The sequence below is a fragment of the Alosa pseudoharengus genome, unplaced genomic scaffold, assembly GCF_046254945.1.
Source record: "Alosa pseudoharengus isolate Yale_2024_CS ecotype anadromous, Long Island Sound unplaced genomic scaffold, YU_APseudo_1.1 YU_APseudo_1.1_scf_5, whole genome shotgun sequence".
Classification (NCBI taxonomy): Eukaryota; Metazoa; Chordata; class Actinopteri; order Clupeiformes; family Clupeidae; genus Alosa; species Alosa pseudoharengus.
Genome location: NW_027468837.1, coordinates 20,607,794 through 20,625,018, shown reverse-complemented (window position 1 = coordinate 20,625,018; position 17,225 = coordinate 20,607,794). Strand labels below are relative to the sequence as shown.

The window sequence follows — 17,225 nt, the reverse complement described above, 5'->3', positions numbered from 1 at the left end:
CACTTGGGTGATAGCCTGATACTAACCAAACTGGGAAGACAGAATCACTAAATTGGAGGAATTGTGGTCTGAAGTTATGGTCTGAGTGAAATATGGACATGCATATCAAATGACATAAACTTTCTGACAGCATTTTTGGCGGGACAAAACTGCAGATTGTGCATTTTCCTGTTTGATATCAGAAAGACACAATAAAAATGGAAATACTTGGAAGCTACACTTGGAAAGTTGTTGTTGGATGCCTTGTTGCTTTCTTGTGATTGCAAATCACTGCGATGGAATGCAGAATGTTGGACATCTAGGCGGTTTTGTGATACCCCTGAAAGCACCCACATAACTTTGCCATCTTCTTCTCAGAAAAGAACCATCATTTTTCTTTATTTGGGTAATATTGTCTCAATATTGTCATTTTTCTGGTGAACAATTTGACTGAATTGGATTTGTCCCACGTATTGTTTCGAAGAAACTCCTTCGGGATTTATTGCTCACGGCTGAAAGGCCTGCGATGGTCGAGAAGAGAAGAAGAGTGAAAAGTCAAGATTTAAAAGGGGAGTCATCCTCCCCTTCCTTTCTGCACAGCCCATCTGTAGCAGGTGTAGGAGCCGGTGGCTGTGAGAGAATGCCGGGCACAATGCAGCTATAACTCATGGCAAAGAGAAGGAGCGAAAGATGTGGAGGAGACAGAGGGTTGTAGGGAGGCAGAGTGAAATGGAGAGTGGTATACTGTATATTTAAGGGAGACAATCAGGGGAGGGGGGGCAAAAGACAGAGAGAACATAAGAGAAAGAGTGTGTGTGTGTGAGAGAGAGGGGGGGGGGGGTTAGTGAACGGTAATGTTTATGGCACCTGATGGTGAAAGCAAATGTTAAGGCTGGTGTCAGACTGCCATTAACGTGCCTGTGAGATGTCGTCACCAGAGCAACAGCTCTGCAAGCTTCAGGCTGTATAAAATCTGTCCGTCCCTGGAATGCCATTGAGACGAGATATATGTGCTGATCCCAGTTGCCATGGGGAGAGGGGATTCTGAGGAAACCATGACTAAGGTTTTTTTTCCCCTTTTAATGGGTCTCTGTCGTTTTGTCTGAATGATGTTTCTCATTGGGCTGTGTGGATGATTCCCTCTCCAATGAGAATCATTTCCCATGGGTGCATGATCTGAGGGAATCGTGTATAAATATATAGTATTACTATGCTGGTGCTAAAACCTGCAGCACATTTGAGCAATCCAGCTGAATATGAGGTCTCCTCTGATGTTAATTCTGGGCTGTGCCCTCCTCTAAACCCCAGCACGCCTGCAGATGTGCACCAGATCATTACATCATTTCCTCTTTTGTCATCCCTGGATCTGGTGAGAAGGCCTTTGCCACAATATGCACATGCTTGGAGCTCCTCTCCTCACCCAGCTATTTTTGGTGGCATCCTGTTTGAAGTCGGTTTTACAAGGTTTATTCGTTAAACACAGGTCATCAAGTTGGCGCGTGATGCACTGTGACAAATTATATAGAGAGATGACTCCAGTCTGCTGATTTTTGTTAAATTCACTCCAGCAATGAGGACAGAGGTGTACAAGACACTGCAATGAGATTAGGAGAAATTCCTCCGGGTGAATGTTAGACGGGCCACAAAGGAGAGGGGTAAGGGCACGTCCAGCGCAGTGATCCCAGTGGTCAAATGCCACATTAAGAAACAAACGGGCATGATGGCAGACATGATGAGCTAGTAAAGACAGAGTGGCAGGCCCACTCCCTAGTTGTTATAGGTAATCCATTCTGGCAGTGGGAGGCCAGAACGCCCGCTGTCTGTGGGCTAACCCCAGATGTCTAGCGAGCTTACAATAGAATAATGGTTTCTTTCACAAGTGGTGCATGCCTCTGCTAATTTCACTTAAACACGCAGCAGGGGAGTCGGTGGCACTTACAACATGTTTGCACTTTCACACTTGTGAATATACGCACACACACACACACACACACGCGCGCGCGCGCGCATACATACAAAGACACATACATGCCAGCATACACAAACATGGAGCTGAACTCAGACAACCTGCTGCCACACACTCTTGCACACACACATACACACACGCTTACTCATAGGCTAGTGTTATATAAACATTCCTGTATTGTTTCAGTTTTTCAGCCATTTCAGCAAGCCTGTTATGATGATTGATATTCCCAAGGCAATGTTGTGTTTTTTTCACCAAAAAGAACCAAGTGTTGACATAAGTTCTTGTAAGTTTACCCCCTTCTTTACCACCCCTCGCTTTGAATGCCAGCACTTAAAGTAAACATATTTAAAGTAGACAAGGTGTTTGAGGTTGCTCTTGGTGTGCATGCATAGGCTCTCATACATACACAAACACACTGAAGAGGTTCTCTTTTTCCAGACAGTTCAAATCATGGTAAGTATCTTTGGAGAGGATCATCTCTGTGGTTCATGTTGTCGGTAGAGAGAGAGAGTCCCAGGGCCTTTCCCAAGGACAGGTGGCCATCAGCCCTGTATTTGCTCCCCAAGCCGCTGACGAAGAGAGAGGGGTGACACAGCCACCAAACATGCTCAAACCCCTCCAGGCAGCTGTCAGTGGAGCATATGATGGAAATCATCTGTGCCGATGGACAGAGAGGAAGGGGGTGGGAGGAAAGAGGGAGTATGTTTAACTTGTATGAGATTGCAAAAAAGCTAAACAGACAATGATCAGATGCCGTTCAATAGGGCTCAGTTGTAGACTTCACTATGAGGTTTCCTGGTGTGCATTCCATCCAGTCAGACAGAAGATCTAACTGACTCTGGCTTGAGAGAGCTACAATTCCATCTCTCAGAAGCTCTCAATGTCCTTTTGAGATTGGCCTGCAACAAATTGGATCTTCCAACAGACATAGGCCATTTACTTCACAAAACATAACGGTTGGAGAGCTGGAAAAGCACAGAAATATGGTCACTTCATGGACATAGCTGCTGGAGAGAAGAGCACCTGTCCACTCAGGACCTCACACCTTTCAGTGCTGCTCACTACCTCCCTCTGTTGGCCACTGACCATCCGTTAGCTCTCAGAACTCACTCATCGGGACCGTGAGCGGGCTCTGACATGTCAACTAAGCTCTGCTAATTGCACCTGCTACGCATGACAAAAAGTGTTTACATGAATCTCACAAGGCGAAAATAACTCAGCCTTAAAACAAACTCGTGCCAATTAGAAACAATACTCACTCAGATGATGCAAAATGCAGCAGTCAGAGGCTACATTCAAGCAGAAAACTCAATAAGTGAAATCCAATTTAGAGTCTGCAAGTTCATTTTAAACCTATACGTTATACGATAGAGTTTGTAAACTATACATGTTTGTACTGCCTGTCTACGAACCATAGGCTATTATATAACAGGACACTGATAGCAACTGGTGTTATGAGACATCACGTTTTATTATCATTATTATTATTAGTAGTAGTAGTAGTAGTAGAATGTGTTTGTCTCATAGGCTACTCATAGCCCTGTTTATGCTTTTGTAGTGGCAGGCCCCAAGTTGTTTCAATGTCTACCATATGGCTCTATTTGAGTTGAATAAACGGTCTGTTGTGCGGTGACCAATCTTTAAATAGCACTTTTGACCGCAGAGTACTTGAAATTTGGAGGAGCTGGGGCAGGAAAAAACAGTGCCAATGTGTGTAGCTAACGCGGTTAACGTGGACCGTTGCCTATCGCATCCTCTCAAGAGATCTTTAAAACAGCCCTTGGCAGAGAGGGCAGAAAATATATAACTCTCGTGTGGAGCACTAAAACCCGCCTTTATCTGTGGAGTCGCATTAAAAAAAAACTCCCCCCACATTTCGCGCCGCCCCTCCTAAATCCTCCAGGAGTTCCTAAATTCGACATTCAGTCTCACGCCGTGCTCAGAGTGGTGGCATCTACTGGGGTTATCAGCCAGGGCAGAGTTAAGTTTGAGAGTAGCCTACTGCGATTTGACCAAACCGGAATGACGGAGCGCGAAACGAGGCAGTAGCCTACGGAACACCAGCACTGACAGAGACCCGTGGGATTAAAATCACTTTCCTTTAGTCAGTTGTCAAGCGTTCGACTGCTTGTCTGGACACACAAGAGTGTATATAGAAATAAACTAGAAGGAGCCAGTTTTACTCTATGGTCTCGCTGTCAAAAATTAGCGACTCTTTCGGAGAAACTCTGCTGGTGCCTGAAACGGTAACAGTGGCTGACGGAACGACTTGTGCTTCTATCTCCAGTGGATGCTAAACCATGGATTAATCCAGTTTAAGGGGTCAATTGATCCATATTGCCACTTCAATTAGACGTCAACGTCAGTCTGTCTGTGAGCAAATATAGTAAACCTACTTTGTGTGGATTGTATGCTGATTTGGCAGCAGTGTTCCTCCAAACCTCAAGATGACTGCAGGATATTTGTTAAGGTCATTGCTGCTGCTCATTTTAGCGCTCTTCTCCGCAAACGCAAGCAACTGGCTGTAAGTGAGCAACGTTTGCGCTCTCATTCATTCATTCGAGTGATGTGCATGTGGTGTATAAATGTGTTGCCTTTACTTTCCAGTGATAACCCTCTGTTGATGACACAGCCACGGTTCGACTGTCATTCGTGTTAAAATTTAACTTCGTGTGCAGCCCCCCTCTAGTTTCCCACATTTTTGGCACAAGAGGTGTCCTTTTAGTGGCTTTTGACTGACCACCTTGACCGTGTGTTCTTTTTTGTTTCTCTCAGATAAACCATTAGATATGAGTGCAGGCAGTGTTTTATTGCTTTATGCATATACATAGTAGCCTATTTGGGAAGATTGGGCAATATATTGCTTATATAAATACCACTGTCGCTGAAAAATGAAACAGGTACCAAATTAATGTTGTTCACTTAGTTGCACACCTGGTTCCGGCACAGGACATAGACAGCTGTTCTCCCGGTGGGCCTGTCGCTTTACTCTATCAGAGAGCGTTTTATGGAAAAATTGGTGGTTTGATTCTTAGATCAGGCAGAAATCATGTTTAGGGTTCTTATAAAAAAACGGAGGTTTGCAGTAATGTCTCAAGTTCAAGGCTATTTTTTTCCAGTAAATCTATCGAAGGCCGTAGTGTGTTATGGCACACAGGCGTGGTAAGAGTTCCAAACATGTGGAGACATGCACCACTTTAGCAAAACCCTCTCTGCTTGTCTACTAAATATGATTATTCTGACAGGAGTAATCCCAACGGGAGCTGGAGAGCTTCCCCCACCCCCTCGTACAGGTATTTGCAGGTAGTCCAAGTCAAGGACAGTTTTCAGACGTTCAGGTTCACGTGAAAACTGTAGACTTACTGTTTTTGCTGTTCATGCTGCATGTGAGAGGCTGCAGTTGCCAGGTCGTCACTGGGACCTCAACCCGAACCGCTATATCCGACAGTGGTTGTTTAAATTTCACTGAAATACGGGGTAATTCTCCCAAGAGCCCAATGAAGGAAACTTCAGTGTCAGGGAAAAAAGTTTAGAGCAGGCATGGTGGTGATATGGTTCAATGGGGGTTTTAAGCTTAGTCGACCATAATTGAATTGTTGAAGAATAGCCAGTCTACTAGGGGTGTGTTTTTTCGTATTGAAGTTGCTTGGGAAGGTTGTAATTACGTTGTAATTGGTATCATTTGTATCAATTGGTATCATCGTTTAGGTATTGTTTATTCTGGAAAAATGCATGACGAAAATACTACTCAACTCTTTGGTGATTGTAAGGCCGGTGAATTTATATGGCCACCCTGCCTAGAATTAAATTCATGTCGTCAGATGAGGGTTAAATGGGCAATAATAACACGTTATTCAATATCTTTGACAAGTGAAGGCGATTCATTAATGTATCCTAAAATGATTTCGAGATGTAGCAATGAAGATGATTAAGACAGTGATTTATTCCATATTTAGAATTATGCCTTAAGACACCTATGTGGCATTATTGTAGCCTGCATTGTTACCGAAAAAAAAGTTAAACATGAGGTATTTCACATAAAAGGTCAGTAGCCAAAGCTTGTCCATAGCAAGTTATCATGTAGCATATTTCAGTTAGTATGCTCTTAGTTTTTTCATTTCATTTAGTTATCGTCACCATTATAATTATTATAAATGAATTTAACTATTAACTCAGTTGTGGTGAATACGAATTCAGTTACACAATTGGCTAAAAAGGGATGCTGATTATCATCGAGGCGCAGTAGGGATCCTGCCATGAGTTCACTAGAGACGAACGTTGCACCGGTCTAATGAGGCAACCCGGTCTCAGCTTCTCATCTGAAAACCTTAATGCCTCAAAATGCAGGACGTAGCCTATATGAACTTTATAGATACTGCCATCCAGATTCCGGAAGATCCAAAGATTTGTTAAATATACAGGCTTTAGTGTTTTGTTTTTGTCCATCCATCAAACCCAATTGCTTTCTGAAATCTTGGACAATTGAGCAATTGTTGTGCAGTTCTCAAAGGGAGTAGTTATAACAGCATTATACATTTTCATATACTTCAAGAAATGCGTTGATTTTTTTTTTTTTTTTTGTGCGTCTGCCTGTCATCACCTCCCGCTAATGTTCTTCCCGGTGGCCGGATAGCGGTGCACCTGCAGGTGGGGGTGGGGTGGGGGGTCAAAATGGTACCTGACTGCTTCTCGCGAACCTGTGCCTGTGTGGCTTTACGATATGAATGCTATTCATTTGGACTATTTGGTTTAATTTACTCTATGGAAAACACTTCAGTGAAATATGCGTTGTTTAGAAACGCTCAATATATGCGTTCATATATCGATCATTTGTATCGATAATAGTTTGATAGGAAATACATGTGTGGTGGTTTGTTTTAGAAGACAAATTGACCACATGATTAATAAAGAAATCTGTCAGAGAGCTCAACACTTAATGAACTTAACAGCTATTTATTTGAATATCAAAATAGATATATTAACTCTTCAGTCTGATTGCCAAATACCATTTTAAGAAGGTTAACACTGACATTGTTAATCGATTTATATTTACATGAACGGTTAGCCTACGTAGACCTATCCAGGAATCGCATTGCCATTTTTCGGACCAGTTGTCATGCATCTCAAAATGAATTTAGTCGTTTTCCTGTGATCTCTGTATTGTGTGCAAAGTCCTCGTATTAATATTAGATAAACGACTGGGGAAATAAACGAGTTTTAAAAGGGCGCAGTGAACGCACGGCGCGCTCTTCCTACGGGCGATTTGTGCATTCTGTTGTGTATCAAAGGCTATGCTTTTGAAACAAATGTTGTCAATAAAAAATGTAGTTCAGTTTCAGTTAAACGATAGGTTAACGGACAGAGAAATATTTGCAGAGAAATTAGCTTTATGGTCCCCATCAGCCCTTTTGTTTCACTTTTCCCTTTGTCACACTTGCATTCAGCTGCAGGTTATCGATTCAAACCAGAAGTCGATGCGATAAAAGAAATGTAAAAGTGCTAAAATATGAAATCATGTTATACACATTTGAGACAGCAAAATTACAAATTATTATTACTGATTTGATCGGTCAAGAATATATATCACTGAGCAGTCTACGGTGATTTTATTTAGTTGTTTATGTAATATTTGTTATGTACTTTTTTATTCATGGGATTTGTTTTGCCCTTTTCAGATATTCACATCAGGTCATTCATTGTGATTATGGTAGGTCCTGTCACTTGTCCCGCCCTTGTGTCTGAGACAAATTCACCAACACCCGGACCTGTCGCACAAGGCTGTAACCTTACAACTGTGTGCCCATGTACGCATCTCCCAGTCAATGTTTGGTGTCGCCATAACCCACTGCCACACAATGATGGGATGGAAAGCATGGAGACGTCATTGTCTGTGAGATTCGGCAGAAATAGTGCGCAGCTGATGGGCGGCGGGAGCTGCCGCTGCCGCTGCGTAGTCCTGGCGCCTCGGCCGGTGCACACAAATAACAACGGTGACAAGCGGCCGATGAAGCCGTAAAAATGCTGTTGTTACATTCCTGCCGTCTCTCAGCTGCCTATTCTCAGGAGCCCATAGAGCGCTGCTAATGCCTTTTCCGTCTAATTTGGTCCTATGCACAGAATACAGATCTAAATTAGGCACCTGAAAAAAAGGAAACATTATAGGTGAAGAACAGGGGCAAAACAACGAGAAGGAATCTAACATTTATATATGAATGAAGAACACTCCAAGAAAACCCCATGTACACACACACACACAGTCGCTCCTCCTTTGACGCACACTCAAACGCACACACTCGTCTCTGGTTCCATCTCATACTTTACCGTGCTCTCTCTCTCACAGACACACACACACACACACAAACACACTCTCTCTCTCACACACACATACACATACAAGAACGCACACACACACACACCCTCACTGACAGGATCCCTCTGGGCTAGCAGGGCACAGGGATTAAAGCGCACAAAGCAGGGGGCTAATTTTACAGCCTTTATGAGCACTTTTTCCTCTCTGCGCGTTATTTTTATGCCTGCCTGGTGCCAGTACACCGCCTGGCTTCGCTCGAGTTAATTTCTCCCCTAAAAATAAAAAAGAAGGGGGCTAGGGGGACGAATAACTGCAGCACCCCAAATTTTCCCACCACCATTGTCAGTAACTGTGTTAATTGCTCCCCTTTCGCCCCTTTCACTCCACATGTTAGCTCTCCTCCGGAGGTGATTTCTGTGTTCCATCAAGCGGGCCTCGGAGAGCCTCGTGCATGGGGTGTTCCACAGGTGCACAGCAGTCACTTATAGGCGCTGACATATTTCGTCAGCTACACGCCAAGGGACCCTTTAAAACCTAGACCAAGTAGCCACAATGTTTTTCCCCCCTCGATGGCATTCGTCAATTTTCGGATGCTTGCATTTGGGATTTGATTTTAGTGGTGATGTGTGTCGAACGGAGATTTCTGGATATCAGAGATTCTGGGAAACTTGAGGATGGGAGTAGTATTCTTGAATGTACCACTCATTCACTGTCTATGTACAGGTTACATTACAACTGACTTTTTCTTACAGTAGGTTATGACACTTGCAAACCTCTTTGTTATGTCACTTCATGAAGCCTGTCACAAGCGTTTGCTTGTCATTTGATTTAGGCTGAGGAAAGTTTTATTTTAAAATCTTGATTTCCTCCTCTCCAGAGCTGCAGTGATCTATTGTAGGTTACCTGTGGGCATTGCAACCTCATAAAACTGCTTTTCATTAATAGATTTTTTAGACATACATACCTTAAAGTGGGGTGAAGACAGGTTCGTTGAAGTTCAACTCAGGTTGGACTTGTGAAAGTGTGATTACACTGCCCTCTAGAGCTTGGGAGAGACCGCAGGTCCGGATGAGGTAGAGTTGCTTTGATTTGTCTGTATGTACAGTAATGGTGTCCTGAAAAAGGATATTCAGACATGGTTTTTATAAACCTATCTGACTCTTCAGTCTACAGGGTACACTTACGGAATTAGAGTGAATGACTGCTGGAAGCTGCGTGTGCATGTGTGTGTGTGTGTGTGTGTGTGTGTGTGTGTGTAACTGTTGGAAGCTAACTTAAGTAAAATGTAAGTGTGTGTGTGTGTGAGAGAGAGAGAAAGAGAGAGAGATAAGTCAATTGCTAGCAGAATTATACAAGGTACTGAATTGCAAAATTGTTGTTTGTGAAATAATTTGATATATTATACAGAATATATAGGCTCTGAGGTGATAAATATATTTTAAATGTCCGTTCATTTAAAAATCTGTGGAGTCTTTCAAACTCCTTACCAAGAGACTTGCAAGACTGAGTGGCCAAACATAAACAGAAAATAATCACTAGGAGAATTTATGACTGATTTCTGTCAAACACACACATGTTTATCTGCCATAAACAGCTCCGGAAGGTCTAATATTTACCTTCACTTGTTACCTCTGATGGATTCCCAAGACAGAAAATGTACACAGCTAGCCTGATGATTCAACATAGTCATAGTTTTGTACAAATGAGTGACAAATATGTTTCTCTCGGTCCCACATGTATTCATTGCATTGGTTTGTAGTTTGTGTTTTTTTGTGTCACTCAATTGTTTTGACTAGTTTTGTTTGAACCATTACTGATGCCAGGAAAGCATAACATGTTTATGAGCAAGACCTCAATTTGCCCCCCCCCCCCATCCCTGTTTCACTCTGTTTTTCGTTCTTTCTCCCTTTGTCCATTTGACTTTTTCATTCATTCTTTCTCTCAGCTCTTTCCATAATGTCTTTCTCCTGTTCTCTTCCCCTGAGCCCCCCTCGCTGTGTGGTTGCGTGCCTGCTTGGCCTGGGCTAAGCCGCATGGAGCCGGGCGCACTGTGCGGGCTGGCCGTGTGGTAATGCAACACAAACACGGCAGCACGGGGAGCAGTCAACACGCTCCAGGTGGAATGCTCCAGCAAAAATCTCCACCAAAGCTCCGTGTGAGGGAGGGGAGGGGGGTGTCAAGATTCAGTAGGCATTGTTTTTGTGTGTGAGAGAGAAAGAAAGACAGAGAGGGGGAAGAAGAAAGAAAGGGGGGGAGGCTGAAAATAGGGGGAAAAGATAGACAGGGAGGACAGGAAAACAGGATCACCAACAGTCCTGTCAAGGTCTTGGGAAGATTTTTCCCACGTGAGATGTTTTGAAACAGAACATAAACACCCTCAGACTAGTTTGTAGAGGACTTTGGATTCAGGTGAATGGTTGCAAAATAGCAGCTGCTATTTTTATTTATTTATCATTTTCAAGCCTTCCCTACTTGTGAAAGTTTTATTGCAGGACAGTTTTCTTGGTACTGCTTTATCTATTCTGTGGCATGTAGTTAAATTACCAAGTACTAAGAGAAAAATACCACTGAAATCATTTTTACATTTAATAGAGGGGGAAATAGGTTAACTTATTGGCCCATTCTTGTGACTGTTACCAAACTCTAAACTTTATCACTCTATTATGTTACAATGTTTTCTTGAGCTTTTGTGCAAACATGACATTTATAATCACTTACATAGTATGTGCTATGTTTATGTGGATTTAGCAGAGGTATTAATTTGCTTGTTCTCATTGCTTTTAATCGAAATGAATAAGAGTTATACGATGCAACCAAATAAATCCTCTACATAAGTCATCTTAATGGTACTGTAATGGTCCTTTGAAAGTTACATCCTTTGAATGATAAAACAGTAATTATCCAGCAGCGTCAAAAAGTCTGACAAACACTTTCCCACCTTTTCACCAGCACAAAACAATGTGTGCGTTTAATGGCCGTGTCGTGTGGCCTTATTTCTCTGTGTCATGTGGGCCTTGTGAAGTTCCCCTCTAGGAAAACATCAGTGTAATGATGTCATCCCTGCGCTGAAGTGGGGAGGATAGAGACGAGTGAGGAGAGGACAAGGTTATCTAGACCAAGAAGTGGAGTGCAGACCGCTTCAGGGTCATGGCGTACGTTTGATTGTGTGCTTGTGTGTGTGTGTGTGTGTGTGTGTGTGTGTGTGCGTGTGTGTGTGTGTGTTTGTGTGTGAGTGAGTGAGAGGAAGAGGGGAGAGGAATAGGGACACACAGTCCTGTTCATGCAAAGTACTTGTGTATATCTTCATCTCTTTGAACTGAAGTAAATAAACTAATTGTTACACAGTGTTTTGCTAATAAATATTGGCCAGTATAACAGAACCCATAGTTTTTCCCATTTGTCCCATGTTTTTTCCACTTAACAAAAACAGAAGCGTCTGAATTGTTTCCTTATGATACTGCAGACTAACTGACTCATCACTTTTGTATTGAAACTGTCACAATTAATATGTTTTGTAGGGCAACAGTATAAAAATAGGTGACCCAAAAAGCAAGTATTTGCTTTTGTGTCTGTTTTGTAGACTTTGTAGACATGATTTTGTAGACTTACTTTTGCCATGTCTTGGCCAGTCCATGATTTGCTTGATGATTTTTCAGGACGCTCAATTTCTCGGTACCTGGAACTGAGTTTGTACTTGCTCCTTGTTTAGATGTTTGCCTGCAGTCCAAATAGGAGCTCTCCATTTATCTTCGAGTGGGCGTCTATGTTTACTAACTTCCTCCACAACAAATTTCCTAGAAAAGAAAGATCAATACTAATTTCATTTGATGCTCCGCTCTGTCTTTGAAAGCAAGAAATGGGAAAATAAAAACTCTGTCCAAAACCAGAACCAAGAAGTCTGTGCCAGTTTAGTAAACAACGCTCACACTGCACCTAGACGATTCATGCCGTTCTTAGAATGATGTTGAAGACACAGCACAAACATTAGTCTTCTGAATGATGCCCTTCTTAAGGCTGAGACACACACAGGGAGGGACAGTTAGAGGAAGTCAGAGATGTCCAACAGCAAGCATGGTCTGAAAATCCCAGGCTCATGGCGGGGAGGTGAGTGTGATGAGCTCGTGAAAAGCCCAATTTTAGAGAGGTGTGTCGAAGAGTGGAGGGGCAGAGGTCTGGGGTAGAGTATGTGTGTGTGTGTGTGGAGGGAGAGCGGGTGTGAGGGGCGTTTTTGCCCTCTCTGCCCTGGAGGTGAGAGAGCAGATAACTCTGTCCTGCGGTCCTCTCAACATCGCTTTAGAGGAGTGGAACCTACCCAAAGCCCCATGGGAAGATGACGGCAGATTCTCCCTTCGTCTATCCTCTGTGTGCTTAATCCGGTCTGGGCCTATCTCAGCCTTTCACAAGAGGGTGATAAATGTGCTCTCGAGGGAATATCTTATTTAATGCCGCGCTTTTGATTAGAGCTTGGCATCATATTGGCTGTTTAGCTCTGTTTGTTTTATGGTGTTGGCGCTTCACGGAGCAAATGAACAACAGCCATAAAGCAAAACTGTTTATGTGTGTTGTTAAAAGAGGTTGCCTTAGTACTGCATTGGATGTTGATGTGTGCTTTTTACAGCATGTAGTTTAACTGTTTATAGGTGTTGTGTGTGTGTGTGGGTTTTATATTTTATATAAAATATTTTATGTTTTTTTTTCACTGCTGTGTGTGTGTGCCAATACATATTACATGGGTCTTCCTTATGTATTGCAGATACATGGCAATGCTGTTGCCTGTCTCAACATGAGTGTGTCATGATTAGTCTGTTTTTGCACTGCCACATATATGTGTATGTGAGTGTAATACTGTAAATTCTATGTGAGTGTATGATTCTGACTGACCTGTGTCCTCTGTGCCGCAGCTACCTGGCCAAGCTGTCGTCGGTGGGCAGCATCTCGGATGAGAAGACGTGCGAGAAGCTGCGTGGCCTCATTCAGCGGCAGGTGCAGATCTGCAAGCGCAACTTGGAGGTGATGGACGCCGTGCGACGCGGCGCGCAGATCGCCATTGACGAGTGCCAGTTCCAGTTCCGCAACCGCCGCTGGAACTGCTCCACACTGGAGACGGTGCCCGTGTTTGGCAAAGTCGTCACCCAGGGTGAGCAGCACTCGTGGTTCCCCTGCAGCCACCTCACGTTCACAAACCCCTAAACCCCTAGAGTCAGGGATGGATTACTGCACGGGCCTACCGGGCCCAGGCCCAAGGGGTCAGGGGGCCCTGAAGCCCAAGCCTTTGCATGGAATCATTGCCTCAATATCAACAAATCAGGATGTAGGCTATGAATCTGATTGAATTTAGTATTGGCCATCCCCAAAATGCACCAGAATACAGGAAATCACATCAAACAAATAAAAAATTTTCTGGGGGAGGACCCCCAAACACCCCCTCCCACATATACGACAATTAGTAGGGGGCCCTTAATACATCTGGGCCCAGGGGCCCGAAAGTTCATAATCCGCCCATGCCTAGAGTCAAACCCCTGTCTTTCATGGCTCTTGTCTCCACTGCATAGAAACCTTTTTGAAACTACATTGTTGTCTTAGCACTCCTTAAATACATTCTGAAATGCCTGAAGCTAGTCACATTTATTAAAACTAGTGAAATTTCGACCCATACAAACAAAAGAACGGCGGCTCAAATAGAATCACTTGTTGAAATGTTTTCTTGTTGGTGATGTTTTGCGACAGGCACGAGAGAGGCTGCATTTGTGTATGCCATCTCGGCAGCAAGTGTAGCGTTTGCGGTGACGCGGGCCTGCAGCAGCGGGGAGCTGGATAAGTGTGGCTGTGACCGTAATGTTCATGGCTTCAGTCCCGAGGGTGAGTTGTGTTCTCTCTCCAAAGCACCATCGTCGCCCCACACATCTGGAATGTGTATCTCTCACTTCTGATATTGGTGGTGATATGTGTGCACAGGCCTGCGGTTTCAGATATTACCAAAGGACTCACTATTGGTTTAGTTGTAGGTACATCTGCTCTTATTGTGGTCTTTTTTCGGTGCGTGTAGGGTTCCAGTGGTCTGGCTGCTCTGATAACATTGCCTATGGCGTCGCCTTCTCCCAGTCCTTTGTGGATGTCAGAGAGAGAGGAAAGGGCCAATCATCCAACCGGGCACTCATGAACCTTCACAACAATGAAGCCGGGAGGAAGGTATAGCTCTTCATTCTATCAACTTCCACTGCCTAGTCTATGAATGCAGTTAGCCTAGCATGTTTCCTTCCATTTCCATCTGCTGCACAGCCAATTTGGCCTTATAAACCTTGCCCATTTGAAAACACCTTGGTGCAATAAACACTTTCAAAACAGTGTGAAACTCTCTCAAACAATTCCCCTGATGTTGGTAAACACATTATGGATTCTTTTAGTGTGTGCTCCATTTGATTGATTGATTTTATTGCACCTTGCTGTGCCAGAGCTGTTAGCCCCCTGGGCTCCTGGCACTTCCCTACACTATAAATGGATAATTTCAAACAGAGACCAAAAGCGAGTCCAAGGGTATGATGGAGTTGAAATAGTGCTGTGCAGCAGTGGGAGTGTTTGGCTCCATTACAAAGGCAGTCTGTTAAGGGAGCGGTGGGGTGCCATTAAGTGCAGTAACTCAGGCCGTGCCGTCTGTGTTCTCAGGCCATCCTGAACAACATGCGGGTGGAGTGCAAGTGCCACGGGGTGTCGGGCTCCTGCGAGCTCAAAACCTGCTGGAAGGCCATGCCGCCCTTCCGGAAGGTGGGCAACGTCATCAAGGAGAAGTTTGACGGCGCAACAGAGGTGGAGCAACGGAAGATCGGCACCACCAAGGTCCTAGTGCCGCGCAACTCGCAGTTCAAGCCGCACACGGACGAGGACCTGGTCTACCTGGACCCCAGCCCAGACTTCTGCGACTACGACCCGCGCACGCCGGGCATGCTGGGGACGGCCGGCCGCCACTGCAACAAGACGTCCAAGGCCATCGATGGCTGCGAGCTGATGTGCTGTGGCCGGGGCTTCCACACGGAGGAGGTGGAGGTGGTGGACCGCTGCAGCTGTAAATTCCACTGGTGCTGCTACGTCAAGTGCAAACAGTGCCGCAAAATGGTGGAGATGCATACCTGCCGGTGATTCCCCCCCAACCCCCCCCACCCCCCCGACGTCCCATCCTACTCCTCCAAGGAGACACAAATGGACAAGAGGGGAGAAAAATCCCCCAAGGGAAGTGGGATGCTCTTCCTAACATTTTAACATGTGCTAGAGGAACTTGGCGTTCAATACATGGGACACATTACAAGCAAGATTTTTGGAATTGCTTAAGTCCCAGTGAGAGTTCTATTTTTGTCTCTCTCTCTCTCCTTTCACACTTTAAAAAAAATGTGGTCGCTCTCTTATTTTTGTATTTTTTTTTAACTTATTTAAGTGTATTAGAGAGTAAAACCGGATGTGACATTATTCCCAGGGCTGTGGCTTTGGGGCTGGGGTGCCATTGGATGGACATTGACAAACATTTTGGGGGATTGGGGGGAGGGGGGGGGGGCGTGTTGGGGGGTTGTTGTGGGGGTTGTTCAGAGGGCACATAGCCAATGTGTGTGTGTGTGTGTGTGTGTGTGTGTGTGTGTGTGTGTGTGTGTGTGTGTGTGTGTGTGTGAGTGAGTGTGTATGTGTGTCTGATTGTCTATTGGAGGGGTTTGGAGTAACCATATGGGAGGGAGGTTTGGTGGGGTTTTATTGTTGATGCTGCTTTAGGAACTCATCTGGAGAGATGGAAACCAAGGGAATACCGAAGCCGACTCAATTAAGGGATAGCACACACAAAATGAAAGCAAACAAAAAGAAGAAACCTATACTTCGAGACACAGTCCAGGTGTACATTTATCTTCCGCTCATTAAGGCATCAGTAGCGTGTTTAGATGCATGTGGCCAATAGCTCACGTGGACCCACATTGCTGCTATGCATTTGGAAAACAAATGTAGATTAACCACAGTAGTGGCTTGCAATTCTCTGTGAGTGCTACGGAGCTAACCTCTTCTCTTCCACAGACATTAGGGTTAACTGTAAGCGTGACAGGATGGGCAAAGGTATTTGTGCAAAGTGTCAGAGTGGAAAAACCCAATGCCCATGAGAGTGTCAGTGGACAGAGAGCATTTTATTTCCACATTTAGAGAATGCCAAGTAAACTGTATTGAGCAAGCAGCACCTGCCCTTTCAAGCGTCAGTCGAGCAGATGCTTTTTACTGGTAGGTTGATTAAGGGTGGTTGGACTATGGGCCATAACTTTAGCACTTTCCCTCTTCGGACGCACATACCACAGAATAAAACAAATCCCAAGCATTCCCTATTCCAAGTGCGGGGTGGATTGACTGACTGAATTATTCATGGCAAATATGTACAACTACCATAATTCCAAGCTTTTCTATAGTAACAATGTTATACAGTATGCTTTTTAAAGAAACATAGATCTGTTTAAGACTTATACACTGAAGAAGACTATATTGCATATGAATGTATGTAAAATTGAAATATATGCTGTGTCAAAGAAAAGAGTTTTTGTGATATTTCTTCCTAATCTGGATGTAATAATGTCACTGATAAAGTGGAAATTCAGTTGGAAGTGTGTGTGTGTGTGTGTGTGTGTGTGTGTGTGTGTGTGTGTGTGTGTGTGTGTGTGCGCACGTTTAATAGTCCTTTACATATGGTATCTGTCCACTCAGATGTCTGTAGTCTTAGTTGTAATGTCTGCGGTAGTAATGTCTGATATTGTAAAGAATGTCTCAGACACAACAAAAAAGGTCACCTCCCTTTAGCTGTCTGAAGAATTTGTAAGATAAAAGGCTGTTTGGGATGAACCAACAAAACAAAACAAAACAAAGAACATTAATGAAAAACTGCTGCCACTAAACGAAAGGTGTCATATTAATGATGATAATTTTCAGAGGGTCACTTGCTTGTGGCTGTCATGA

General features: G+C 44.0%; 1 protein-coding gene across 1 annotated transcript; it reads left to right on the top strand.

Annotated features, from left to right (window-relative positions):
- Positions 1–3,887: 3,887 nt before the first annotated feature.
- Positions 3,888–15,769, top strand: wnt4 (wingless-type MMTV integration site family, member 4). The gene is made up of 5 exons (XM_076267634.1): positions 3,888–4,472; positions 13,160–13,395; positions 13,986–14,117; positions 14,305–14,447; positions 14,922–15,769. The coding sequence occupies exons 1-5, from the start codon at positions 4,396–4,398 to the stop codon at positions 15,390–15,392; spliced, it is 1,059 nt and encodes a 352-aa protein (XP_076123749.1). The 5' UTR covers positions 3,888–4,395; the 3' UTR covers positions 15,393–15,769.
- The last annotated feature ends 1,456 nt before the right edge of the window (positions 15,770–17,225 follow it).

Excerpts from the sequence above, each read along its gene's own strand:
- wnt4 (XM_076267634.1), top strand. The coding sequence starts at position 4,396 with ATGACTGCAGGATATTTGTTAAGGTCATTGCTGCTGCTCATTTTAGCG. Across the intron at positions 14,118-14,304 it reads TCATGGCTTCAGTCCCGAGG|GGTTCCAGTGGTCTGGCTGC; the intron begins GTGAGTTGTGTT and ends CGGTGCGTGTAG. Across the intron at positions 14,448-14,921 it reads ACAATGAAGCCGGGAGGAAG|GCCATCCTGAACAACATGCG; the intron begins GTATAGCTCTTC and ends CTGTGTTCTCAG.